General features: G+C 40.3%; 1 protein-coding gene across 3 annotated transcripts in view; it reads left to right on the top strand.

Annotated features, from left to right (window-relative positions):
• The window catches only part of DCDC1 (doublecortin domain containing 1), a 428668-nt gene that overhangs the window by 234409 nt on the left and 167030 nt on the right, over positions 1-27229 (top strand). For all 3 annotated transcript variants that reach the window (XM_070491394.1, XM_070491395.1, XM_070491396.1), the window contains 3 exons: positions 1005-1139; positions 3657-3775; positions 17665-17725. In XM_070491394.1, coding sequence (XP_070347495.1) covers positions 1005-1139; positions 3657-3775; positions 17665-17725 — 315 coding nt within the window. The remainder of the gene's footprint in view (positions 1-1004; positions 1140-3656; positions 3776-17664; positions 17726-27229) is intronic.

Genomic DNA, 27229 nt, shown 5'->3' with positions numbered 1-27229 from the left:
AGTCTGAGTGGGAAGTGCCAGAATGTGTGCGATGCCTCTGACCTGTGTGATCTGAAGACAACTACGGGTGTTAGCGACCAGTGTCTCCCCACTCGGCCCTCCCATCCAGTCCCACAATGGCCTCTGAAGTCTGAGCTCATACCCTTTCTTCTTCGGAGGTTGCGAGGACCCCCGCCTGTGTGATCTGAAGACAACTACGGGTGTCAGCGACCAGTGTCTCCCCACTCGGCCCTCCCATCCAGTCCCACAATGGCCTCTGAAGTCTGAGCTCATACCCTTTCTTCTTCGGAGGTTGCGAGGACTCCCGCCTGACGTCTCCATTCTGCTCACCCCTTGTGTCTACCCTTGCCCGATCAACCTTGCTACATAGTAACTGCCCATAATGCAGTCCCTCCTGCTTGAAAGCTTTCACTGGCTCCCTGCTGACGCCTGGCTCCACAGCCTTAGGCTGGACTCCTTCTAGGTTTGGCCAGATTTACCCTTTAGCCTACCAACAAATCCTAAGACACATTGACTATATGCTTCTTTGCCCTTGCTTGGAATACCTTTTTATTCTTCACTGTTCCTCTCAAACTGTCTCCATCCTTCAAGGCCTGGTTCAGATCTCACCTCTTCCTAGATGCTCCACTTTTTGTTGCTCCAGCAGAAATGAGCCTACAGTTCTTTGCATACCTATAATACTGTTTAGTCATCTGTATGGAGCTTAACATGAAATTGAGTGTGTGTGTCTGTGTGTGTTATTGCCTCTACTGTTGTAAATTTCTTTAGGGCAGGAAAAATGTTTTATAATATCCTGCACCACGCAATTTAGAGCCTTGCATATCAGAGCCAGTGCTTGAAATTATTAATTGAGTTTAATTAAATGGGTTTGAGCAGTACTATTTCAAAAGAGATCTTATCAATCAGAAACCTATGTTCTAGAATAACTTATTTTGAGTAAGTGCATGGAGGAAGATTAGCTTTCAGACTATAGTTACAAACGCATCTTTCTCTTCACGGTGTAGGTGGACCCCAGTATTATCCTTCATGCCTCTGTTTCCGTTGCGAAGCGGAGCTTCTCCGGTACTGCGGCGAGCGACGGGAGTCAGATGGTGACATCCACCCTGTGGCCCACAGCCAGCGTGTGGCTGATCACAAAGGTACCCAAGAGTGTCTGCTCTCCCTGGGTGACTCCCCAGCTCCAGCTCGCAGTGTCGTCACGCACACAAGCATGCAGATGAAAGCGAGACAACTTGTTGGCTGTTACAAAGGCTACCTCTCTGCTCTTGGCTTTGTCTGGTGGAGAGGACTCCTGTAGACGGCCGCGTGAGCATTCACTCACTTTAGATGTGCTGCTTAGTTCAGACCCCAGAGTGTGTTTAAGCCCAGCAGAGGGCCTACGTATAGGCCGCAGACTCAGTGTTTTCAAGAGGTTTGCCTGTCTGTTATTTGGTTCCACCCCTTGTTCTTTATCTTGGGGCTTCCCAGAGCCTGTGGGATTTGCACCATACTGTGATGGCATATGGTCTTGTAAGGACGGTTTTAGAGGCAGTCCTGAGTATGAAATGTGAACAATGCCTAACACGTTTCATACCTGAGGATTGGTGCTGTTTCATTTTTTTACTTTATTATTATACAATCGGATCTGATTTAATTGAGAACATCTGATTGCCCCTCCCTTCCCTCTTACTATTGAAATATGTCTTGTAATTGCCACCAAATATTTGTGTCTGGAAAGAGACGGCGCAGCTGGTGTCTACCCTTCTTGTGTCTTGCCTCCCTTTGCCTCCTCACCATAGATGGTTTTTCTTCTTCCCGGCACTCCCAGGGGCCCAGAACCCCCCGGGCAAGTTTGCTGCTAGGAGCTTGGGGGCAAGGGGGTTGAGACTCTTTTCTCAAATGCAGTGTGGATTGCCCTTAGGTGCTGTTCTTTCATTCTCTGAGAGTTAAAAACAAGCCTACAGAGTAATTAAGATGCAGGGGATTAAGAGAGGTTGTTCACTTCACATACCGAGGCAGAATGAGGTTAGGGGAGAAATAAATCTGCTCCCAACCTGGAGACCAACTGCCACCAGCCCTTTTAAAGTTGTATTTTGTCTCTGATTTAGTAACAATCTCTACCATTTTGTTAAACATCTGCTAGACATCATGCATCTTACACATGTTTATTATCTCATTTAATTTTATAAAAATTATGCAGGTTTTCATGTTATAGCCAAACGAATTGAGGCTCATAAGTAGCAGAGGAAGGATTCTTGGTCTGTCTGCTTTCAAAACCTAGGCCTTTTCACTGTCATATAAAACATTGCTCCATGTTTACCAATTTATGAGCACGGTGGCAGTGTTCTAGTTTTACCTCTGCTGCTGAATAGCTGTGTGACCTCAGGTGAGCCACATACTGTATCTGGGCCTTAGGCTTCTCATCCGAACAGAGTGGGACCAGCTGATGTGGATGGGCCTTTCCTACATCTCCTGTTCTGTAACTCCATAGTATGTGCGTCTAGAATTTCATGATATCAAAAACCTTTACTTGTCTAAAATTTCCTCAAAAATAGTTGACGTGTTTACTGAAAAGAGTATGGGTTTTGGAGTTAGATAGATGGGAATTGGAATCTCTTTTGTGACCCTGGGAAAGTTACTCGGCAGCCCCGAACCGCTCTCTCCTTATCTGTAAAGTGCAGTGAGGCATAGCTGCGTTGCACGGTTGCTGTGGGGACTGATAAATGAGACAGCACGTGTGAAGTCCAAACAGTGTCTGGTATACAGAAAGTGCTGATATAATGCTGATTCTTTTTCCTCACCTCAAGCAGTTTCCTTTCTGTGTAGACAAGCGTGTTCAAATGAGGATTCCAGTCAGTGCTGATTAGAACCAAAATTTTTAAAGAATACTTTTCCTAAGTCTTGAGATATTTCTTTTCCACACAACAAAAAACATGAGAAATAAAAGTTCCATGCTAAAAAGAAAACAATTTTGAAAATATTTTTAGATTGAACATTCTCTCCCTTTTTCACAGTAAATCTTTTTACTTGTTAGGATAGAGAATTTTGCAGGCTGAAAATCCTCAATATGTGTAAATGAATTCTTCAGTCTGTTGCCACTTATTTAAAATGTTGTGTTGATTCTCTAAGTGAGAAAAATTGTTAAATGACCATTCAAACAGTATTCCCAATCTATTCTCTATCAGAGAATCCTAACATTTAAAACACAAGCGTTCACACACCACCTTAAAATGTTTAACCTGTGGTGTGTAGACCCAGAGGAAAACTTTAAATTGCTACAAAGTTTACGTATTTGTTTCAATCTTTTCAGCTCCCTGCATTTTTTTGTGTGCATACATGTTTCCAGTCAGCTCCGTAGTTGTAACTGTAACAAGTGACTTGTGATGGACCCAAATAGCTGCACTGTGAAATATGCACAGAAAAAAAGGGCAAATGAAGATATCAAGGTTTGCTTTATTTTGCGCTGAACTGTGAAATGCCACCCTTGTCAGACAGGAGCTCACTGGCTCTGAGCAGGGCTTGTGCCTGCTAAGTTGAGGGTAGTGTTTCACTTTCGGCAACTGTTAATATCCGGGGTTATCCAGGCATAATGACCTCACTATTTGTGACGCATTGTTGAATTTTCTGGTTCTTTTAACTTATTTAGACCTTTCTCCCCCCTCTCTGTTTGTGGGAAGACTGGAATGATCCTGAGCCGAGCAGTAACTCAGGGCTGCCTGGCTGTTGGTTGTCCGATCAGAGTCAAGGCCGCTGACGGAGCGTCGCTAGATGGACATAAATTAATCCTACAGAAAAGGTAACGCTTACGAGCTGGTTAGCTCAGAACAATACATGGTAATTTCAAGATCTCCGAGCCGTCAAATCATGATGCCTTCTGGCTGAAATGAAATGTTCGTTAGGTGTTTAAATTTGTGTTCATAATATCAATATTAATTTTTATGATCTAAAATAAGCTTGAAAATATATGCCGCTTAGCTTGGTAGCATTTCTGAGATATTTTTAAAAGTAAAAAGTCGGCCTTCATGTGTCCCTGTGTTGTAGACGAGCTGCTGCTTTAATCTATACTTATCAGAACTCTTCTTTATTTCCATTTTGATTGCTAATTTAAAAATTTAATGTTCTGTGCATATTCCTAACCTTTTCCCCATCTTCTAAATATGAAATATTGAACTGTGAAAGAAAAATCAAAAAATTACTGGCTTGTAAGGCACTAAAAAGTGTACTTCTTGTGTGTTTTTTCTGACTTGGGAAGATAAAATTAAAATTAAAAAGTAAATTAAAAAAATTCAGCAATGGGGAAGAAAGTTGATTTCTCTTCAATAGTCTGGAAATATTTTTGCCTAGATGCTTTCTTTTTCTCACTCATTTATCTTCTGCTTTCACCTAGTGTTGACAAAAACAAGTTCTGCTCTCCTTCAGGACTTAGAGAGCTCTTAGGCAACTGTCGGCTGGATAGGCAGCCAGGACGTGCGTAAGGCTGACACCAGGACTAGAGCACGTGGGCAGCAGAGAAGGCAGCCCAGCCGCAAATACAGAAGGGAAGTTTTCTGTAACGTGCAAAACAGATTGTCCAACAGGAATCAGAATATCACTTCATGGTTAAGACCATGTTCTACAGAGTCAGATTTCCGGGTGTAAATACTGGCTGTACCTCCTACTCTAACAAAAAAAATGTTATGAGCCAGACACTATTCTAATTTCTTTATATTGTAGTATCACATTTAACCCTTACAACAACCTGATAAGGTGTGTATCATTATTATTTTTTACATGTAAGGAAATTGAAGTGCAGAGAAGTCAATCAGTTACTCAAAGTCATACCTACTAAGTGGTTAGGCGGGAATGCAGACCCAAGCAGTCAGATTCTGTAACTCACTCTTAGCCACAATGCTACACTGCCTGTAGGTCAAAATCCAGACAGTTGCCATTGAGTGCCAAGTGTGGTAGCAGATATCTCAGGGCATGAGTAGGGTGCATTAATTGAGAAGCCCAGGCAGAAGGGAGAGGGAGCCAGTAGCTTGGCAGCCTGCAAACTGGCCAGTGCTAGTAGGGTCTCAAATACGTAGATCCCAAGGAAGGGCAAACAAACCCAAAGGAACTCCCAGTTTGATGTGGTGCTGTATGTGGAGTGGGTAGCAAGGTTTCTAGAGCAGAATCAGTGCTGTAAACTGGAGACATGTCAAGAATCAGTTTGCAGTGATAATGACAAGGCCAAATCATGGAACATGGAGCCAGAGATGCTGCAGCTCATTGAGTCCATGGTTCTAGCAAAGAGAAAAACCCGTCAATTATAAGTGACCCAGATATGACACAGATCATAGACTTCATAGATGGGATATTAAAACAGTTATTGTAACTGTGTTCCATGTATTGAAGAAGCTAGAGGAAAGATTGAACATATTAAGTAGAGGCATGGAAGATATAAAAAGACTCAAATCAAATTTCTAGAAATGAAAACTGCAATGTATGGAATGAAAACTATGCTTAATGTGACTAATGGCAGATTAGACATTGTGGAAGAAAATATTAGTGAACTTGAAGAGATAGCAATAGAAATGAATCACAATGAAAACAGGAGAGAAAAATATTGAAAACAAAATGGACAGAGCATCAAAGAGATGTGAGAAACTTCATATAGCCTAATCACTGAGTAATTAGAGACTCTGAAGGGAAGAAGCTGGGAAAAGAAAAATGTTGGAAGAAATGATGTCTGAAAATTTTCCAAATTTTGTGAGAACTATAACCCACAGATCTAAGAAGTTCAACAAATTCCAAGCACAAGAAATGTGAAGAAATGAAACCAAAGAAAATCATAATAAAGTAGCTTAAAATTGGTGATAAAGAGAAAATCTTAAAAGCAGACAAAGGGAAAAGACATAGTATGTGAAAGAGGGACAAAGAGAGGACTGACGGCAGATTTCTTGTTGGCAATAATGCAAGTGAAAAGGCAGTGGGCGAGCATCTCACAAACTGGAAGAATTTATCACCACCAAACCAGACCTGCACAGCAATGTTAGAGGAAGCCCTTTAAGTAGCAGATCCATCTATATGCTAACCTTCAAAAAACCTGCTTTAAATATGTAAGACACAAACAGGTTAAAAATAAATGCATGGAAAATGTACGCAATGATGAAACTGATCCAAAGAAGGCTAGAATAGCTAAATGAATATCATTTGTTCCTGGTAATATTCTTTGCACTGAAGCCTACTTTCCCAATGAAAATATCTTTGGAATATTAAGGCATGATGATTAAGAGGTTAATTCATCAAGAAGACCTAACAATCCTGTACATTTATTCACTTCATAACCCAGCTTCAAAATACATGAAGTGAGAGCTGATAGAACTGCAAGGAGAAAGAGAAAAATCTACAGCTGTCGTCAGCAGTAACAATACACTGTTTCAATAATTAATAGGACAAGTGGAAACAATCTGTAAGGAAACAGAAGACTAGAACAACACCATCGACTGACTAACTGATATTTTCAGAGTAATGCACCCAACAGCAGCAAAAGACATATTCATTTCAAGTGCACAGAGTATTAACCAAAATACACTACATTCTGGCTATAAAACAGTCTCAAAATACTTAGCAGAATTTAAGTATTATAAAGTATGTTCTCTGACCATAATGGAGGTAAATTAGAAATCAACAGCAGAAAGCTTTCTGGAAAACCCCTAAATATATGGACACTAAGTAACACATTTCTAAATAACCCGTGGATCAAAGAAGAAAATCCAAATGGAAATTAGCAAGTATTTTGAACTGAATGAAAATGAAAACACAACATATTAAAATTTGTAGGATGCTCCTAAAGAAGTTCCCAGGAACTGTTGAGGAAATAAATAAAGCAAGAGGACAAATGAAAGAGGTGATATCACACAGTTACTAAAGGGATAGTAAAGTAATCTTTTGAACAACTATGTGCCAATAAATTTGTCAACTTAGATGATAAGGACCAATTCCTTAAAAGGCACAAACTACTAATGTCTACTCAAGAATAAATAGGTAACCTAAATAGTCCTATATCTCTTACAGAGATTGAATTTTTAGTTGAAAACCTCCCCACAAAGAAAACTCCAGGCCCAGATGGTTTCACTAGCCTCTGGGGAATTCTTCCAAATATTTTAGGAAAAAATAATACCAGTTCTACACATTCTCATCCAGAAAATAGAAAAGGGAATACTTTCCAATTCATTCTCTGAGGACAGCTTTACTTTGATAACAAAAACCAGACAGACACAACAGGAAGAGAAATCACAGACTGATATCCCTCATGGACGTAAATGCAAAAGGCTCTCAACTAAATTTTAGCCAACTGAACAGAACGATGTATGAAAAAGCTAGGGGCCGGCCCAGTGGCACAGCGGTTAAGTGCACACGTTCCACTTTGGCGGCCTGGGGTTCGCCAGTTTGGATCCCACATGCGGACGTGGCACTGCTTGGCAAGCCATGCTGTGGTAGGTGTCCTGCATATAGAGTGGAGGAAGATGGGCATGGATGTTAGCTCCGGGCCAGTCTTCTTCAGCAAAAGGAGGAGGATTGGCAGATGTTAGCTCAGGGCTAATCTTCCTCAAAAAACAAAAAAAGAAGATAATATATTATGACCAACTCGAGTTTATTCCAACAAAGCAAAGTTCGTTTAACATTTGAAAATCAATCAGTATGAGTCACCATATTGGCAGAATAAAAAGGAAAAATGATAGGAACATAAAAATAGATATAGGAAAGCATTTAACAAAAGTCAACATCCATTCCTAATACAGCTCTCAGAAAGTTGAACACAAGGGAATTTTGTCAATATGGCAAAGGGCATCTATGAAAAACCTACAGGTAACATCATATTTGGTGATGAAAGACTGAATACTTCCTGCCTAAGGTCAGGAACAAGGCAAGGTTGTCCACTCTCACCATTCCTGTTCAGCATGCATGGAAACTTTTAGCCAGTGTAACAAGAAAAGGAAAAGAAATAAAAGTCATCTAGATAGGAATTGAAGAAGTAAAACTGTCTGTATTTTCAGATGACGTGATTGTCTATGTAGAAAATTCTATGAAATCTACAAAAAGTCTCTAGAACTAATAAATGAGTTTAACAAGTCTTAGGGTTTGAGCTCAATATACATATATTAATGATGTTTCCATATACTTACGACAAACAATTGGGAATTGAAATTGAAAAATACCATTTACAATAACATCAATAGTATGAAATACTTAAGAATAAATCAGACAAAATATGTGCAAGACTTGTGACTGAAAACTATAAAACATTGCTGAGTGAAATAAAGAAGACCTAAATAAGTGCAGAGGTGCACCGTGTTCATGGATTGGAAGACTCAACGTCATCATGATGTCCACTGCTCTCAAAGTGATCTGTAGGGTTAGTGCAATCTCAGTGAAAACCCCAGCAAGCTTCTCATAAAAACTATCAAACTGATTTTAAAATTCGCATAGAAATGCAAAGGACCTAAAATAGTCAAAACAACTGAAAAAGAAGAACAAAGTCGGCAGACCTTTTTACCTGACCTCAAGACTTATTATAAAACTACAATAATAAAAACAATGTGTTGGGGCTGGCCCAGTGGCGTAGCAGTTAAGTTCACACGCTCTGCTTAGGCAGCCTGGGCTTCGATTTCTTAAATGTGACGACAAAAAAAACATGATCCACAAAAATGTAAATTGACAAATTGGACCTCATTGAATTAAGAATTGCTGCTCTTTGAAAGAAATTGTCAAGAGAATGAAGAGACAAGCTTCATCCAAGGGGAAACTTTGCAAATAATGTATATTTGCAAAATGCACACATACAACTCAAGAAATGATGGGCAGATAAATTATTTGGACCAATACTTTAACAAGGAAGATATACAATGGGCATATGAAAAGATCAACATCGTTAGTCATTAGGGGAATGTGAATAAACCCACAATGAAGTGCCACTACACATGCAGTGGAATGTCTGATGTTTAAGAGACTGACCATACCAAGTGTTGGTGAGAATATAAAGCAACTGGAACTTTCATACACAAGGGTAGAAATATAAAGTGGTTCAGTCACTTTGGACAACAGTTGGTACATTCCTAAAATATTAAATGTGTATCTACCGTAGTACCCAGCCATTCCAGAAATTTGCTTGAGAGAAATGAAAGCTTTTGTTCTTATGAAGACTTGTACACAAATGTTCATAGCAGCTTTATTTCTAAAGCCAAAAGTAGAACCTGGAAACAATGCGAACGTCCATCTATAGGTGAAGAGACAGATAAATTATGGTATATCTGTAACCATGGGCCCACCAGGACTAGTTCAACTGACCCCATCTCTTATCAACAGAGTGATTAAGAAATGCCCTTCAGAAAATCTGCAAAGTCTTGTAGCCAGGGCACATGCAAAAGAAGAAATCGTGACGTGAAATGACTGCAGAACCAAAGATCCTCCTCCCCATGGAACCCAAGGACTGGGACTCCACCGGAACTGGAAAGTTGGACTCTTATCAGAAGTGAACGGTCCCTCATTCAGGAAGATCCAGTGTTAAAATTCCTTCCCACCTCATCAGAAATGTTTAGAACCCCATCATAAAAGTTCAGAACCTCCTCGTACATGTTTAGAACCCTGTCATAAATGTTTAAAACCTTCCCATAAATGCTTGAAGCCCATCAATCAAAACCTGCCCCACCAGCATCTCCATGTGCCAGCCTGTTCTCCTAACCTCCTAAACTTCGCCCCAAGTCCTGAACGGGGAGACAGATCTGAGGGCACACACCCCCGTCTCCCTGCAGATTGATCTCATGGAATAAAGCTGATCTCTCTTCCCAAAGGCTGATGCCATAATTAATTGGCTTGTTTATGCACATTGAACAGAGAACCCCAATTTTGTACAGTACCATGTCTATATGATAAAATATTACCCAGCAAGAAAAAGGAATAAACTCTTGAAGCACACAATGATCTGGATGAATCTCAAGGTAGTTATATTGAGAAGAAAGAGCAAAACAAAAAGAGTATACATTGTTTGATTCCATTTAAACAAAACTTTAGAAAATTCTAACTAATCTAGAGTTATGCAAAGCAGGTCAGTGTTTGCTGGAGATAGGAAGATGTGGAAGGATAGGAAGGAGGGACATCAAAGAGGCACAAAGAAATTTGGGGTGATTTTGGTGTGATGGATATGGATATGTTCATTATCTTGATTGTCGTGATGCTTTCACAAGTGTATGCATGTTTCAAAACTTATCAAATTTTGCACTCTAAATATGTACCTGTCAGTTGTTCAATATTTTATAATGTTGTATGTCAATTATTTTTCAATGAGCTGTTTTTAAAAAATACTAAAAAACAAACTATGAAAAGAAGCAAACAAAATCAAAAGGATGGGTAAGGAATGACTAAGTGCTACTTTAGAGGGAAGAGGTGAGGAAGGGCTCTTGGTGGGAGAGCTGACCTATGGCCACGGTCACAATGGGAGAGTGTTTGCAAAGGTGGTATATAGCTTAATGAGCATGCTCCTCATGCCCAGGGCTCTCCCTGTGCTGACTGGATCCTGAAGCGTGTGCTGCTCCGGTCTCAGCCCACTGAGGTTTACTTCCTCAATGCCCAAAGCTCCAAACTCAATGTCCTTGCTGCCCTTGGAGAAGAGAGCTGGGGCAAGGAAACAGATGACAATTTTAAAAAACTGCAGTAAGTTTAATTTGAAAAATCTCTACAAGAAAAGATTTGATTTCTTTTAGAAAGGAAGGAAAGAGGAGAGAGAGGGGCCGAAGCAGAAAGGGAGAGGATCCCATGCACATGAGGACTGTTTACCTTTGTATTGGTGCAACTTGCTTTACCCGAGAAACAAAATCCACTGCAAGGCAGAGGCAAAAGAGCGGAAAATTTGGAAACTAGAGGTTCTCACTAACTGCAAAGCTATGTTTCATCTTTTAGAAAGTAGTAAGGACCAAGATTTTTAAAGCTTCCCTCACCTCTGGGTATATACTCTCAAATATGTGTATCTTTTCCAGAGCATCTGAAGTGCCTGTGCAACTTATTGTTGTTTTAAACACAACCGTACTTCATTATAAATAACAAATATCCCCGTGTAACAGCAACTTCTAGAGAAATGTTTCTTTCTAAGCAGGATGATATGATTTTAACAAAAGCTATGAATCAAGACGTAACCTTTTATATGCTAAAAATAGCAGAACTACCACTTAAAGTAACAACCTGACAACTCACGAAGAATGTTGTAAACATATCATGCCTCATTAGTTCAGTTATGTCTCACTTGGTGTCACTCATCTCATTCTCACTCAATATGGCAAGTGCTTGCACAGATTCTTTTAAATATTTTTTCTGTGATGTGCATCTGACCATGAATGGATGAAAGCAAACCAACGATGTCATTACCAAGTGATCTGAAAATCATAAAAATTATAAAAATCATAAACCTCGAAGTCAGAGATGCTTCTTTCCAAAAGATATCTTGGACATCTTAGCGCAAACCAGTTGAATCAAAGATTTTTTTTTCAGGCCTCCATTTAATCTTGGTTTTGCTTCAGTTTTAAAGAATGTGGCTATACGGGATCTGGCCTTTGGTGTTAAATTCATAAACAGTTTAAAGCAACACACACACACACACATGCAAACATCCACATACAGAGGTTAGATTATAGAGACTGAAAACTGGAGACCCATAGATTTTGTTTGGCCTGCACATTATTATAATTTTTTTGAATTGGTTGTGTGCCTATAGAAATAGGGAAATTTCACACAAAAATTACATATTTCTAGCTTTTCTTGAAAATAATCAGAAGAATGGGCAGCACTGGACCTTCATTCTCTCATGATACCAATCATGCAGGAAGTAATTCCCCCTTTGAATGAAAAATATACCCTTCAGATGGAACATGTACCCTTCCAGTAGAATATGTACCCTTCAGACAAAATATATACCCTTCAGACGGAACATGTACCCTTCAGATGGAACATATACCCTTCTGCTGGAACTTGTACCCTTCAGATGGAACATGTACCCTTCAGATGGAACATGTACCCTTCAGACGGAACATGTACCCTTCAGATGGAACATATACCCTTCTGCTGGAACTTGTACCCTTCAGATGGAATATATACCTTTCAGATGGAACATGTACCCTTCAGACGGAACATATACCCTTCCAGTGGAACATGTACCTTTCGGATGGAACATGTACCCTTCAGATGGAAATATATACCCTATAAATGTAACACGTACCCTTCAAATGGAACATGCATCTTTCAGACAGAACATATACCCTTTATATGGAACATATACCCTTTAGATGGAACAAAACCCTTCAGATGGAACATATGCCCTTCAGATGGAACATGTACCCTTCAGATGGAACATATACCCTTCAGATGGAACATATACCCTTCAGATAGAACATGTACCCTTTAGATGGAACATGAACACTTCTGGTGGAACATGTACCCTTCAGACAGAACATGTACCCTTCAGATGGAACATATACCCTTTAGATGGAACATACACCTTTCAGATGGAACATATACCCTTCAGATGGAACATGTACCCTTCAGATGGAACATATACCCTTCAGATGGAACATATACCCTTCAGATGGAACGTGTACCCTTTAGATGGAACATGAACCCTTCTGGTGGAACATGTACTCTTCAGATGGAACATGTACCCTTCAGACAGAACATACACCCTTCAGATGGAACATATACCCTTTAGATGGAACATATACCCTTTATATGGAACATATACCCTTCAGACAGAACATATACCCTTCAAATGGAACACGTATCCTTCAGATGGAACATATACCCTCCAGTTTGCTCTGTCCTTCACCATTCCCAATTGCGGCCCTCATATTAACTCTAGCCTGTTTCATTCATTTCTATTACCTGCCTGGTAATCTTTACAGTCTTTCTTATTTAAATGTTAATATTTCAGTTATGGTTTTTTGCATCTACTTTTTTTCCCCCCACTTAGGTCTTGCTGGAAATGGAGTGTTAACTGACCAACAATAATCTGGGCTAGGTTAAACTAACTCTGTTTTAAGGACACCATTAAATACAGCTAACAAGTGTAGCTATGTAATGCTAGGTACAGAAGACAGAAAGACAGCTAGGTAAACAGACGGCACATCACCAGGTAATCAGATGGAAAATCATCTCCTTGGTCAAGGCTTGAAGTTTAGGAGGCTAAGAGTTAGATTAAAGCACAGTGACAGACTCTAGCAAGTATGCAATGTCGAAAGGACTGTTTGCCGTGCATTGGACTTTTGAGCAATAGTCACATATACAGATAACACCATTAGAAATGTCAACATCTAATAGAAAATTGTCCACGTGTAATTTCATAGTGTGTGAATCGATGAATGAAACTTCTTATCTCTGTTCTCACTATATTAAGAATCAGGGAAGGGAAATCCCTTTTCTCCCATTCTCTACGTGGATCCTACTTTTGGTCCAGGTAGTGTTGGAAGACACCAGAGCCATTTGAGGTATCTGGGAAAATAGATTTGTAATTGTGAAGCGTGATGACAGTTCCCCTTACAGTAAACTGGGAAATGATGAGCGTTAGCCTATGAAATTTTCCCAAAACTGAACTGTGGCCATGAGCTGCCTTCTTGCCTCTCCCTCTGATAAACAGAATATATCAAAGAAAAAATATTTATCTAAATACACACACACACACATGTTTTTTAGATTCCCAATAGGAATACTATCATGCATATGTATGCTCAATGAGATTACAATGAGCAAACTTCCCAGGGCAGATTGACCTGTTTCCTCACCTCTAACATGAGTTTATGTGACTAGTCCTGGAAGTCATCGACTTTCAGAGAAGGAAGGAGTTGAAACAGCATCTACTTCAAACTTCTCTTTAATAGTGGTGGTGGTGGTGTTAATAATATTATTATTATAAGAAATTCCAACACCACTAAAGACTAGATGATCTACTAATGGTCATTTATCTGGTTAATGTCAGATCCAAAACCAGAACTTGGGTCTCTCGACCTGAGTCCAGCACGTGTCTTGCTATTTATGATCTTGATTCTTGGATGGAATATTGCTCCTCATTTTCTCCTCCTCCTCCCACTGTTAATGTTATTATTGCTATTTTTATTTTTATTTTTTTAGGGAGATTAGCCCTGAGCTAACATCTGCTGCCAACCCTCCTCATTTTTGCTGAGGAAGACTGGCCCTGAGCTAACATCTGTGCCCATCTTCCTCTGCTTTATATGTGGGACGCCTACCACAGCATGGCTTGCCAAGCAGTGCCATGTCCGCACCAGGGATATGAACCAGTGAACTCAGGCCGCCGAAGTGGAACGTGTGAACTTAACTGCTGTGCCACCAGGCCAGCCCCATATTATTGCTATTTGTAAAGCTTGGTTTTTGTTTCTTTAAGAAATCTTTTTAGCTTGGTGCTTACTGACCAAGAGGAGGAACGTCTGTGACATCGTTCTCTAGATCAGTCCTGTATGAGCATCATTGCAGAGTAGACCTAAATTTACTTTCTTTACATGTAAAAAGTCTTGAAAAATAAACAAATGCAATTTTGTTTGTAGAATTTTATTTTTTAAAGAAGTTATGTTTTAGAATATCTTCTCCTCCTGCCTAATGTGAATACTACCTGAGAGATTTGTTTTTTTATAACTTTGGTAAAATTTAAAGTAAAATTTATAGATATAAGTAGACTTTCAATAGAAATACTACTGGTTTGCTCACAGGACTTATAGATGATATAAAACTGCATATTGTTAGTAAAATTTCCTAGGCAAATATAGACTTGAACAGACTGAAGCTGTGATAAAATTTGAGAAATACTAGGAAATTTGTATTTCTTTTACAATTTTTTCTTGACCAAGGTGTAATTTATTTTCTTTAGCCACTCACTAAGAAGATCTTTTAAATCCCCTAAACTGCCATATATTAAATTTAAAGCATTTTTTATGGTGGCCTTATTATTAATTTTTTTCCTCTTTTTTTTTTTTTTTTTGCTGAGGAAGATTCACCCTGAGCTAACATCTGTTGCCAATCTTCCTCTTTTTACTTGAGGAAGACTGGCCCTGAGCTAACATCTGTGCCCATCTTCCTCTATTCTGTATGTGAGTCACCACCACAGCATGGCTGACGAGTGGCGTAGGTTGACGCCCGGGAACCAAACACAGGCCGCCAGGGCAGAGTGAGCCAAACTTAACCACTAGGCCACAGGGCCGGCCCTCGTATTGTTAGTTTTTAAGGTGGTAATATTTGACATTTTATTCACGTGTTTGTGTATTCAAAGGTATCTTTAATCTCCCATCATCTTCCAGGCACTGTGAGCAGCTTTAAGGGCTCGTGTGGTCTCTGCCCTCACACAGTTGCCAGTTTGAGAGATAGCTCTTGTGTTATTCTTGGAAATAGATGCTACAAATTCAGAAAATCAAAACTGAAATTGACATAATTTACGTTTGTGTAATCACATCCTCAAGCCAACACTATAATCCAATTAAAAGACAAAATTCTGAATTTTGCAGATTTTGACGGCTGGCATCAGTATATTAATTACCGACTATAGATGTTGTACACTTTGAAAAATTCTCATTTTCCATATTATTTATCTTGAAGAAATGTGCTCACAATAATTTATGCAACAGGAGGAACTGCCTGTAAGCAATGAAGTTGCAGTGAGTTATAGCCCTTACACATTAAAATGATCTAAATTTTATCACAAGCCAGCACATTTCCATCACAGCATCACAGCAATCGTTTGCTCTTTATTTTTAAAGGGAGTGCAGTTGTAAGCTTGAGACTGACAGCCTTAAAGACCAGCAATGCTGTCTTTGTTATTTCTTCGTTCAGCAGCTGACATAAGAGCTTTTTCAGTACCTCAGGAGAATTTGCAATAGTCTGAAGCTATTTAGTGACTATATTAACACAATGGCATAAAATCACTTCTGTTCATATCAAAGTGTTTAAGTCACTAAGGCTCTGTGTCAAATTGTCATCAGTGAGACTAAAATATTCATTCTACTTTTAATCTTCAGGTTACACAAAATAATTTGTGTTATAGTTTTCCAACCTAATTGAGAAGATGTTGGGCTGACAGTCAGACACTCTGGGCTCTGGCACCTACCTGGAAACCACGTAGCTCTGTGGTTCTGACCAGCTTACTTCATCTCACTTGTTTCGCTTCATTCATCTGTAAAGTGGGGACCAGACCAGGACAGGCCCTCAGCTCCCTCGAATTCTCAGTCTATGTGGCGTCGCCGTGGATAATGGATGTTATTATTATAATAATAAGAAATGTTAGTCCTGGACCCCAAGTCAAAACTTTTAAAAAGCTTCTGTTTTCCTTTATTAATTACCAAATAAAAAGATCTCTGTAAAGACCACCCCACCCCTCCAGTGCTACATCGAGCAGCAGTTACACTGTCTAAAGCCTGAGAATGGGATTCTTAGCTTAGGGATCAGTCATACTTTGGAAGACATTTCATAGAAAATTTTACATAGGTGTTAGGATCCTTTGTATTTTCTCACATCTCTGCTCCCCTTTCCTCCATCCTAATTTCATTTTCTGCTAATAGTGTCATGTTCCTCTTTACCCATTTTTGACGTCTGAGACTTATTCTTGCCTGCTCTCTCTAACCCCTACCCCATTTATTCAATCATCAGATCAGTCCTCCTTTTAGAATATTTTAAGTATCTGGTCCTTCCTTTCTCCTCTGCTCTCACCAATTTAGTTCACTGTTTTCCAAAGTCTGATCCATGGACCACACACATTCCAAATTCCCCAGAGTTCTTACAAGTGGAATCACTTGCAATAACTGTTAAGGTAGATTTCTGGAGGTCCAGACCTTCAGAATCACAATCTCTGAGGACGGGGCCTGGAGACTGGCAGTATTGTCAAGCACCCATTTCAGCATGCCCAAGAACTCCTCTCCTTTTCTCATGCAAACTGAACGTGGGTGAAAGGCTAGCGTGTGCTGGACCAGTTTGGACTGCTGCCTCCTGCTCTGCCCAGACTGCAGTGCCTTGCTTGGGGAATAGAGCATGACATGACCCCTCTTCTCTACCATCGACGTTTCTGTCAAAACTCAGAGGCAGTAGGGAAAGTCGTGTTTAACATCCCATTACACTTAATTTAATTCATTTTGTCTTACCTTTGTAAGGTTTCTAAATATTAATGAATACATGATTAGTTAATTTAGCCATGATTAGCTTCATCACATTTTAGTGTTTCTTTCTTATTCAGACTTACCTCAGAAAATCTGATATTCCTTAATAAAATTCTCTGATCTTTTCAAAACAGGTGCCTGAGGTTCCTAATTTTTCCATGGCATCTTTTCCATCCCATCCTCTTCATACTTATACTTAATTAAGTCCCTTTCTTTCTGTCTTGCAGAGGATCTTTCTGGGGAGAGAAATTTCTGTAATATTCTTATTGATCCTATTTATTCTCTAAAACTCTTAATCACGTTGCCGTTGGTAGCACGCACACACACCACACCACTTTGGGTACCAAAGAAACTGGTTGTCTTAGGGAAGGCTTTCGCTACTGAGGAAGCGGCGATGATGGTAGCATCCTTGATGGAGGCTGGGCAGTCGTCCTTCTAGGCTATGTGGAAAATGATCATTTTATGTGAAACCTACACGATGTTTCAGGCTAGAGAAAAGTTGTCAATCATTAAATTACATTTTTTGTTACAGAGATAAAGGAAATGATGCTCAGAAGTGGGTGTTTGGAACTGACGGCTGCATTTATTCTAAGGTAAGGACTTTATAAGCACTAGCTTTTATTCCTACATTTTTTGGTTCCCAGATACTTATAAAATATACTATTGTTGAGAGCGAGAAATCATTTTTCTGCACAAATGATTTCACTCTGTGCCCAGAAGTTTAGAATTTAACTTGTCAATGCTTTCCTTTGAGATTTTATTTTACTTTAAAACACAAATTTTCCAAAGCCAAAAATAATTTTCTCCATTCATTATTATGATACAACCCAGCATTTCAGGACATCAGTTTTCTTTCTTTCCTTTTTTTTTTTTTTTTTGAGGAAGATTAGCCCCGAGCTAACATCCGTGCCCATCTTCCTCTACTTTATATGTGAGATGCCTGCCACAGCTTGCCTTGATAAGCCATTTGTAGGTCCACGCCTGGGATCTGAACCGGTGAACCCCGGGCCGCCAAAGCAAAGCATGTGAACTTAACTGCTATGCCACTGGACTGGCCCCCTTTTCTTTCTTTTTTTAAAAAATTTAATTTAGTTTACTTGTTTTATTGAGATATCATTGACATATAACGTTGTGTAAGTTGAAGGCACATAGAATGTGATTTGATGCATTCATTTATTGCAATGTGATTACCAGCACAGCGTTAGCTAACACCTCTATCGTATCACATAATCACCATTCCTTTTTTGCGGTGAGAATAATTAAGATCTAGTCACTTAGCAATTTTGAAGTTTGTAATACAGTTTTGTTGACTGTAATCACCATGCTGTGCATTAGAGCTCCAGAACTTGTTGACGTACTAGTTTTCAGATTTGTACCCTTAGACAACATCTCCCATATGCACACACACAGTGGAACATTGTATCACGTCTTCTTTGTCCATTCCTCCATCGGTGGACACACCTGGGTTGTCTCCACATCTTGGCTACTGTGGGTGTTGCTGCACTGACCGTGGGAGCACAGATGTCTCCTCAGTACCTGCGTTAGTCTTCTTAGGAGATTGTCACCTTGGAAAACTGATGGTCTCTACTAAAATTGAACATGTCTATATAGCCCAGTGACTCCCCTACTACGCGTCTGGAAGAGAAGATACTTGCTGAGTGTTAGCAGCATAACAGCACTATTTGTAGTTGCCTCAGTGTGGAGGTTACTCAGGTCTCGTCAGCAGTAGATGGGCACATAGATTATGGGGTATACACTCAATGGAATACTGTCCAACAGAGTGGGGAAACTGCAAAGTGCCAGAGACTAAATATTCTGGGCTTTGTGAGCCATATGATCTGTATCCTGACTTCTCAACCCTGCCTTAGTTGCAATATGTAATGACAATATGTAATTGAATGGTGTGGCTGTTTCAATAAACTTTATTTTAAGAAAAGCAGTAGCGAGTGGTTGGCCAGATTCGGCACATGGTGGTATCGCAGTGCCAATAAACAAACCACGGTTGCACATCTCAACGTGTGCAGATCTCACAAACGTAATAATGAACAGAGACCTCAGAGGCAGGAGAATGCACACTGGATTTAGGGTCTGGGGCCAGGCTAACGACAGACCGGTTGCGTGGCCGTCAGGGCAGTGGCTACAGCTGACGGGGCCCTGTGACTGCACGGGGCCGTGAGGAGCCCTTCAGGGGTGCGTACTGCTCCCTTCTTGACCCGGGGCTGGCTGGATGGTGCTCACTGTGTGGAGATGGGTTGGATCGTACACTTGTGGTTCATGCACTCTTCTGTATGAGTATTGTGTTCATGTAAAAAGTAAACTTCAATAAAATGAGGAGATTAGCCTTGAGTTCTCAAGATTTCCTTCCTGTTCTGTGATTCCTTGTCTAGAGGGAAGGTTAATCAACATCGGTATTTCAGAAAGACAAAAATTTGATTCATCACATGATGTCTGTTAGTGTTCGCCTCAGAATGCCACCATCATGGTCTCAGAAATGCTAAGTCAGATGAATGAGACTGGAGACACAGTGTGTTATTTCCCACACCTGCTGTGACAATAAATGGGGTGGCTTGAAACATCAGCACTTTATTCTCTCCCGGCGCTGGGGGCTGGGAGGTTGGAATCAAGGTGTCAGCAGCGCTCTGCCCCATCTGGATCCCGGGGGAGGATGCGCCCTTGCCTCTTCCTTCTCTGCTAGTCTCGGGCGTTCCTTGGCTTGTGGCAGCATCGCTGCAGTCTCTGGCTCCATCTGTACACGGCTGTCTCCCTCTGAGTCTGAGGCTTCGCCAGACGTTCTCCTCTCGGTACATCTGTGTCCATGTTTCCCTCTTCTTATAGGGACACCAGTCATGTTGGATCGGGGCCCACCCTAAGGAGCGATTGTTAATTTGATTACATCTACAGAGACCTTATTTCCACATAAGGTCATATTCGCAGGTACCAGGGCTTAGGACTTCGACATCCCTTTCTGGGGACACAATTCAATCTAAAGCACATAGCGTGTGAGTTTCCAGTTTATTCCCTCGGTTCCAGATCTGCCATTCATTGCTTGGCCCTGCCTTGGGTGGCTGTACAGCGGGGCACTGCCAGTAGGGCGCATTCTTGTGCATCTTTCCTAGAGCATATTCCTCTTTGGGTGGCTTTTTAGTGGTGTCACTGACCAGGTTCCTCGCTGTGGACGGCTTCCCGCGGTGCTCCAAAGGCACATTTGTGGTGAGTCCTTTTAGGGCCCTGCCTCAGGGCCTTCTTTGACTTCCGGTGAGCCAGGGCTGTGCCTCTTAGAGTCTGGATCTCAGCCTTGGGTCAGGCCTTTGCCCTGGGCGTTGCCTCTCAGGCCGAGGAGGAGCGTCTGTTCCCTGTAGCTGCTAGTCCTTCGTTCCTTGGTGTTCTCGCTAACTCTTACTGGCCCATTTCCTGCCACTCTAGTCATCTGTCACCAGCTGCTTACGCTAAACTTTTCCTGTTCAAAGTACTATGTGGTTTCTCGCTGACTAGTAAACGTGGTACCTTGATGTCTCTAGTGTTCTAGAATTACATAGTTGAGCTGTTATTCCATGACACCCTGCACCATTGTAGCTATTTAGAGAGTTTGATACAATTTCAAATTTAAAATTAACATATTAGCATTTCCCTAGTCCGTATTTTTTGGCACACTGGCTAAAATTCGACCCCATTCACTAACTCAACTAGGAAAACACTTCTAGCTCTGTTGCTAAGCAGGAAATTTGACATAGCCATCAAATGTCAAAGCATTTAAAAAATTACCTTTATCCAACTTCATTCTGAAATTCTCCCCAGCTTCCCCTCTGCCGTGTTTGACTCCACTGCATTCCTGAGCCAGGGCGAGGCTCTGGGTTGGTGGAACGGGAGTCACAGAAAGACCATAGCTTGTACATCTTGGTAAAAATAAAAAGTGGAATTTTGAGACTGTATCAAAATATCCCTCCAGCTTTTTGGCCTGTGCCTGCACATGGGGACTTCACCCAAGACATATCTGAGCAGAGCTGACTCCTGTCACACAAGAACGTAATTCTGTCTTATATAAGTACCACCCTTCACACCATCAGAACTGGAAGAACAGAGCTGAGGTTTAAGTGTATTTTCTTCTTTTCTCTCCCCAAATTCAGGTACCTAAAAACCCACTTCTACTCTGCTCTCCTTTTTCTCACAATTCATAATTTTCTAATTATTCCCAACAGTACTATTATTGATAGCTAGCAAGTAATGCATACTTTTGCGTTTCAAATACAAATCATTTTTAAGAGGATTTTGATTCTAAAAATTTTAATGTTCCATTCCCAAACACAGTCGCTGATTTTTTTTACTACAATTATTCTATATTCACAGAGCAGAACTCTTTATTAATGAAGCTTTTCATTATTTTAGGGGTTTAGAAATTTTGATTAGATCTAAATTTAGTCATATCCAAAACTATATCCATCTAGTTAAGGCTAAAATGAAGGATGATTTGATAATTATTTGCAGCTGGATCACAAATGGAACTCATTCCATTCATTAAAAAAAGAAAAGAATTCCGGCTTTAGGATGCTAATAACTCATCTTGGCTCCACCACTTATTTGCCGTGTGGCCTTAGGCAGGTCCTTGAACCTTTCCAAGTTTTGCATTCTTTGTCTGTAAAATGGAGCTATTGATGCTCGCACTTTAAGTATTTGGCACAGATTCTGCCTATCAGTAGATTCTGGCATATCAATTATGGCTAATTGATAATTTGTAGATGGTAATGATATTAATAATGAACAAATTTAAGTACAATATTGCATTTTGTTGTATTGTTTTTACTTGGATAAGATTTTTTCTTTTGTTTTATTTTTAGAGTTAACCATTCCTCTATTCATTTGCAAAAGGATAAATAAAGTTGGATTATTGCTTTATACAAGCCACCAGTTTCAGCTAAATTAAAGATTTAAACTTAAACAGGAGCCATAAAATATCCAGAAGAAAGTAGGGGTCAAGGCATCTCCCGAGAGCAGTGGTCCCATCTTCACGAGCATGCGAGCAAAGATAGAATACATAAAGGAAAAGACTAATGTATATAAGTGTATAAAACCATAACAACTCCTAAATCTGAAGTAGCTCAAGCAAAAGTGAGTAGGGAAGTATGACAAATAGGGGGTCTTTGAGATGTAAATATCAGTGAGAGGGCAAACACACAATTTGCAATGAGCGTGATAGGGCAATAGAGAAGGGCAAGTCCTTCCATAGAAAAATGGGCAAAGGAGTTGAAAAGGAAAGAGATGATGGAAGAGAAAGGAAAAGAGCCACCAAGAAAGAGCTCAGCTTCCCTGGAAGTTAGATAGATGTGGGACAATGAGGTAGTCTTTGCTCCCTATTCAATGTGGGAGATGTAAAACTAGGAATAGCCAATGCTGTGGAAGATGTGAGGAAACAAACATGCCTATTCCCTTCTTGCGTGTTTGTGTTAGTTATCTATTGCTGCGTAACGAGTCACCCCAAACGCAGTGACTCAAAACAACAGACACGTGCTGCCGCAAAGGTTCTGTGGGCCGGGAGTTGGAGCGGGTGGTGGGGCGGCTCTGACTCAGGGCCTCTTGTGAGGCCATAGTCACCTGAGGCCTGAGGAGGCTGAGATCTGCTCCAGGCACACTTACGTTGCTGTTGTCTGGAGGCTTCAGGGCTCTGGCACGTGGGCTTCTCTCTGGTGCTGCTCACAACATGAGCTCGTGCCCCGAGAGGGCAGGAGAGGGAAGAAACAGAGTGCAAGCTGCAGTCTCTCATCTCCTAGCCTCAGAAGTGATGTGACACCACTTCCCCCACATGGGCCAATCCTGGGGTAGTGTGGGAGGGGCTACCCAAGGGAAGGGGTACCAGGAGTCAGGGAACACGGGGACTATGGAGGGTTACAATATTTCTGAGGGTCAGTTTGGCAATACTTGTCAAAATTTGTAAAGAATACATATTCCCTTTGACTCAGAAGTCCCACCTACAGCAGCTTGCCCCAAGGAATTAATCAAGAGTACGCACTATAACACAGCTTAAGGATGTTCATTAAAGCATTGTTTATAATAGTGAAAACTGAAAACAGGTTAAGCAGTCAACAGTGAGCTTGTATAAATATATTATGGTATGTCTTTATTATGGATACTATATAGTGGCATTACAAATAATCTAGAATAAGTTATGATGACAAAGGAAAATGCTAATGTTATGATTTGAGAAAAATCAGATAAGAAAACAATATTATTTATTTATTTGTATTGTATTAAAGGGGTGTGTGTGTGTGTGTAGAAACAAAACTGGAAGTTTATACATAAAATGTGTGGTAGGAGGCTGGATAATAATTTTTTTTTTTTTTGAGGAAGATTAGCCCTGAGCTAACATCTGCTGCCAATCCTCCTCTTTGTGCTGATGAAGACTGGCCCTGGGCTAACATCCGCGCCCATCTTAGTCTATGTTATAAGTGGGACGCCTGCCACAGCATGGCTTAATGAGCGGTGCCATATATCTGTACCCGGGATCCAAACCAGTGAACCCCGGGCCGCTGAAGTGGGACGTGCGAACTTAACTGCTGCTCCACCGGGCCAGCCTTGGATAATAATTTTTTTGAGTTCTCCTATGTTTTCTATAAATGTGTGTTTATAATCAGGGAAAAAAAGAAACACTTTTCAAAAATATGCCTGATCATGTACTGACCAAGAGGAGAGGGTCTGTAGAGTTTAGAACATTCCGGGTGAGATTCTGCTGACCTGCCTGCCTTACCTCCCACGAGGACTTAAGATCCCTGTGGAGCCCCAAGTTAGATCGGATATGGGGCCTTTCTGGTGTCCGTGGAGGGAAGATCGTGGGAGCGATGAAGATGCTTCCCCAGCTCTGTTAGGTTGAAAATAATCTCATAAATGGATGGGATCCTTTGTAGCAAGCAGAGAGTTGCCACTGTGTCCTGAGCGTGAATTTGGTCAGCGTGAAATTCTGAGCAAGGTCTTACTCAACTTTCAGTAGAAAACTTCTCCCTCAGGAAGTGGAACTTACAGTCTCAAAGCTGGTAACTAGCGCAGCTGGAATTTGAAACCAGGATGGGGCTGTAGGATGTTCATCCGTAGGCACTGGGTGTACTGTTTTTGAAGTGGAAATGTTGTGATCAAAGATGTCCTTTATTAAAATTTGTCTTCCGTGAGTAAAAAGTGGATTAGAATGAGAAGAATGCAATGAAGCCCAAAGGGCAGATGGACTTGGAAAATACTGAGGGTTAAGACATTAGAGGTCAGTTTAGGGCGATGTGCAGATGCACTAGAAGCGAGGAAAAGTCAAGAGATTAGGCTGTTGATGCCCTGGAAAAGATTAGAGTTCCAGTTTTGGAGGAGAGAATTACTGACACTGGTGGTTTGCTGATTGAGCTGTTAGGTGTCTGGTTAGGGATCAAGATAATTTGGACTTGGAGTAGAGAATACTACAGAACTATGTTATCAGAACGTTGGCGTGGCCACCAGCTGAGGAAGGAATGGTTTAGAATGACTCCAAAGGGGACACACCAGGACAGTTCGTGAGCGTCTCCAGATGCCTGGTCCAGGATGGATAATAGCACTTGCCACTCTGTTATTTACCACGTTTGCTAGACTGTCAGCTCCAGGTAGCAAAGGCCATGCCTTTTTCTCTTTTGGTCCTTGCCTTTGCTATGTCTATGAGAATGTCCAGACACACCATGGCTCTACCTTTAGTCACTTCCTCATCCATCTCATTGGATATATATTGAAGTTTTTTATGTTCCAGGTAGGCCTGCTTTCCAGTAAGAGGGAACTATACCTCAGTAATAAGCTCATATAAAGATCTTTACTGCAGGCCGGCCCCATGGCTGAATGGTTAAGTTGGTGCTCTCTGCTTTGGTGGCCTGGGGTTTGCTGGTTTGGATCCTGGGCACGGACCTATGCACTGCTCATCAAGCCATGCTCTGGTGACATCCCACATAGAAGAAGTAGAATGATGAACGACTAGGATATACAACTATGTACTGGGGCTTTGGGGAGAAAAAAAATGGGGAACATTGGCAACAGCTGTTAGCTCAGGGCCAATCTTCCTCACCAAAAAGTATAAAAAAACAAGGTCTTTACCTCTATTAGAGGATTTGAAACATGAAGCTAGCATCAGAATATGAGGGGGTTATGATGACCAGAATCAGAACCAGCCAGTTTGCATTTACTGTCTACTGTTATTTTACATTTTATAAATTGATTCTTCTAATGCTGGGATATTTTAGAACAAATTTAATATCTCATTTCTCATGTTTCCTCTCATATTGAAAATATAGTGATCTTTGTTGCTGAATTTTGGCTTTGATGTTTTGCTTTGGAACAAATGTAAAATAATGTATTTCCCTATTGCCCATCATATTCACTTCAGCTGAGTGGTCTTGAACATATTTAAGACAAAAGAACTGACATAAGAAAAAATAACATAATGCTATAGATGTGACATAAGCTTCAAGGTAAAATGAAAATCCTAATTTTTTTTAGATTAAACTTTTTTTTGTGAATGTTTTGGGTTAGCTTAGTGATTCAAAAATCTCTTTCCAAGATTACCTGAGTGGTACATACAGTAAAGACACTATTTTTAATTGGGTCTTTAAAAGATATTTATTTTTTATAAAAGTTATATTTGCACATGATAAAAATTAATATTTTAATAAATATGCTAATGAGAAGTCTCTTCTTCTCAAACTTCAATTCAATTTCCCGTAGTTATTAACAGCAGGTTTTGTATATATTCTCAGGAATTATGCATATGTTTGCTGTACAGTAAGATTTCCATTTAAATAATAAAAGTAGTATATATTAGTTGTGAAAAAACCCTCCAATAATTCAGAACTGATAAGCAAAAGTCTCTCTCAAACTTATTCCTCAAAGATTGTCACTTATAGTAGATCATTTCTGATTAATTATATAGATTATGTATGATAATATATACCAAGTCTAATTATATATGTGTATATGGATATGTGTAGAAATAAGTTATATATATATAACTTTGTGACCTACCTTTTTCCACTCAATAACGTGTTGTGGCCGTCCCTCCGTATTGACATCCGTACGTGCTCTAGCTTTTCACACTTCCCCGAGGATGCACAGTCAGACAGTTGGGAGCCCTGCTGCAATGAGCATCTTTGTCTGTCTGTGGATGCTTGTTAAGTCAAAGGGAAAGCATGTTTAAAATTTTGATAGTCATTCATTTGACTAACTCAACAAAAATTTCTATTTACCATGCTTTCAATTTGTATCTTTTATCTTTCTTCCTGACTTTTTCTGAATCCCCTTCCTCTGTTTTTTCCTCTGCTGGTTCAAAGGCTATGTTGGGGCCAGCCCGGTGGCACAGCGGTTAGTTCACACATTCCACTTTGGCAGCCCAGGTTCGCTGGTTCGGATCCCTGGTGTGGACCTACGCACCACTTATTGAGCCATGCTGTGGCAGGTGTCCTGCATATAAAGTAGAGGAAGATGGGCACAGATGTTAGCTCAGGACCAGGCTTCCTCAGCAAAAAGCCAAGGATTGGCCATGGATGTTAGCTCAGGGTTAATCTTCCTCAAAAAATAAAAAATCAAAAAAAGCTATACTTTGTACTTTTAGTTTTTTAATTGAATCTCTTACATTTTTAAAAATAGCTTTATTGAAATATAATTCACATACCACACAGTTCTCCCATTTGAAGTGTACCATTCAGTATTTTTCAGGATATTCACAGGGTTGTGCATCCATCACCACAATGTAATTTTAGAACATTTTTGATCTCCCCGAAAGATACCTCGCACCTCACACCCATTCCCACCATTTTCTCTGCCCACCCCCCCAAGCCCTATTTGTCTTTATGGATTTGCCTATGATGGACATTTCCTATAACTGGAAGTATGCAATATGTAGTCTTTTGTCACTGATTTCTTCCACTTAGCATAATGTTGTCCAAGTTCATCCACACTGTAGCCTGCATTAGTAATTTGTTTCTTTTTATTGCCAAATAATATTCCATTGTATGGAAATATCACATTTTATTTATCTACTTATCAGTTGATGGACGTTTGTTTGTTTCCACTCTCTTGGCTACTGTGAATGATACTGCTATGAACATGTGTCTAGA

This window comes from Equus asinus, chromosome 20 (genome assembly GCF_041296235.1).
Source record: "Equus asinus isolate D_3611 breed Donkey chromosome 20, EquAss-T2T_v2, whole genome shotgun sequence".
Lineage (NCBI taxonomy): Eukaryota > Metazoa > Chordata > Mammalia > Perissodactyla > Equidae > Equus > Equus asinus.
This window is presented reverse-complemented; position numbering and strand designations above follow the sequence as displayed.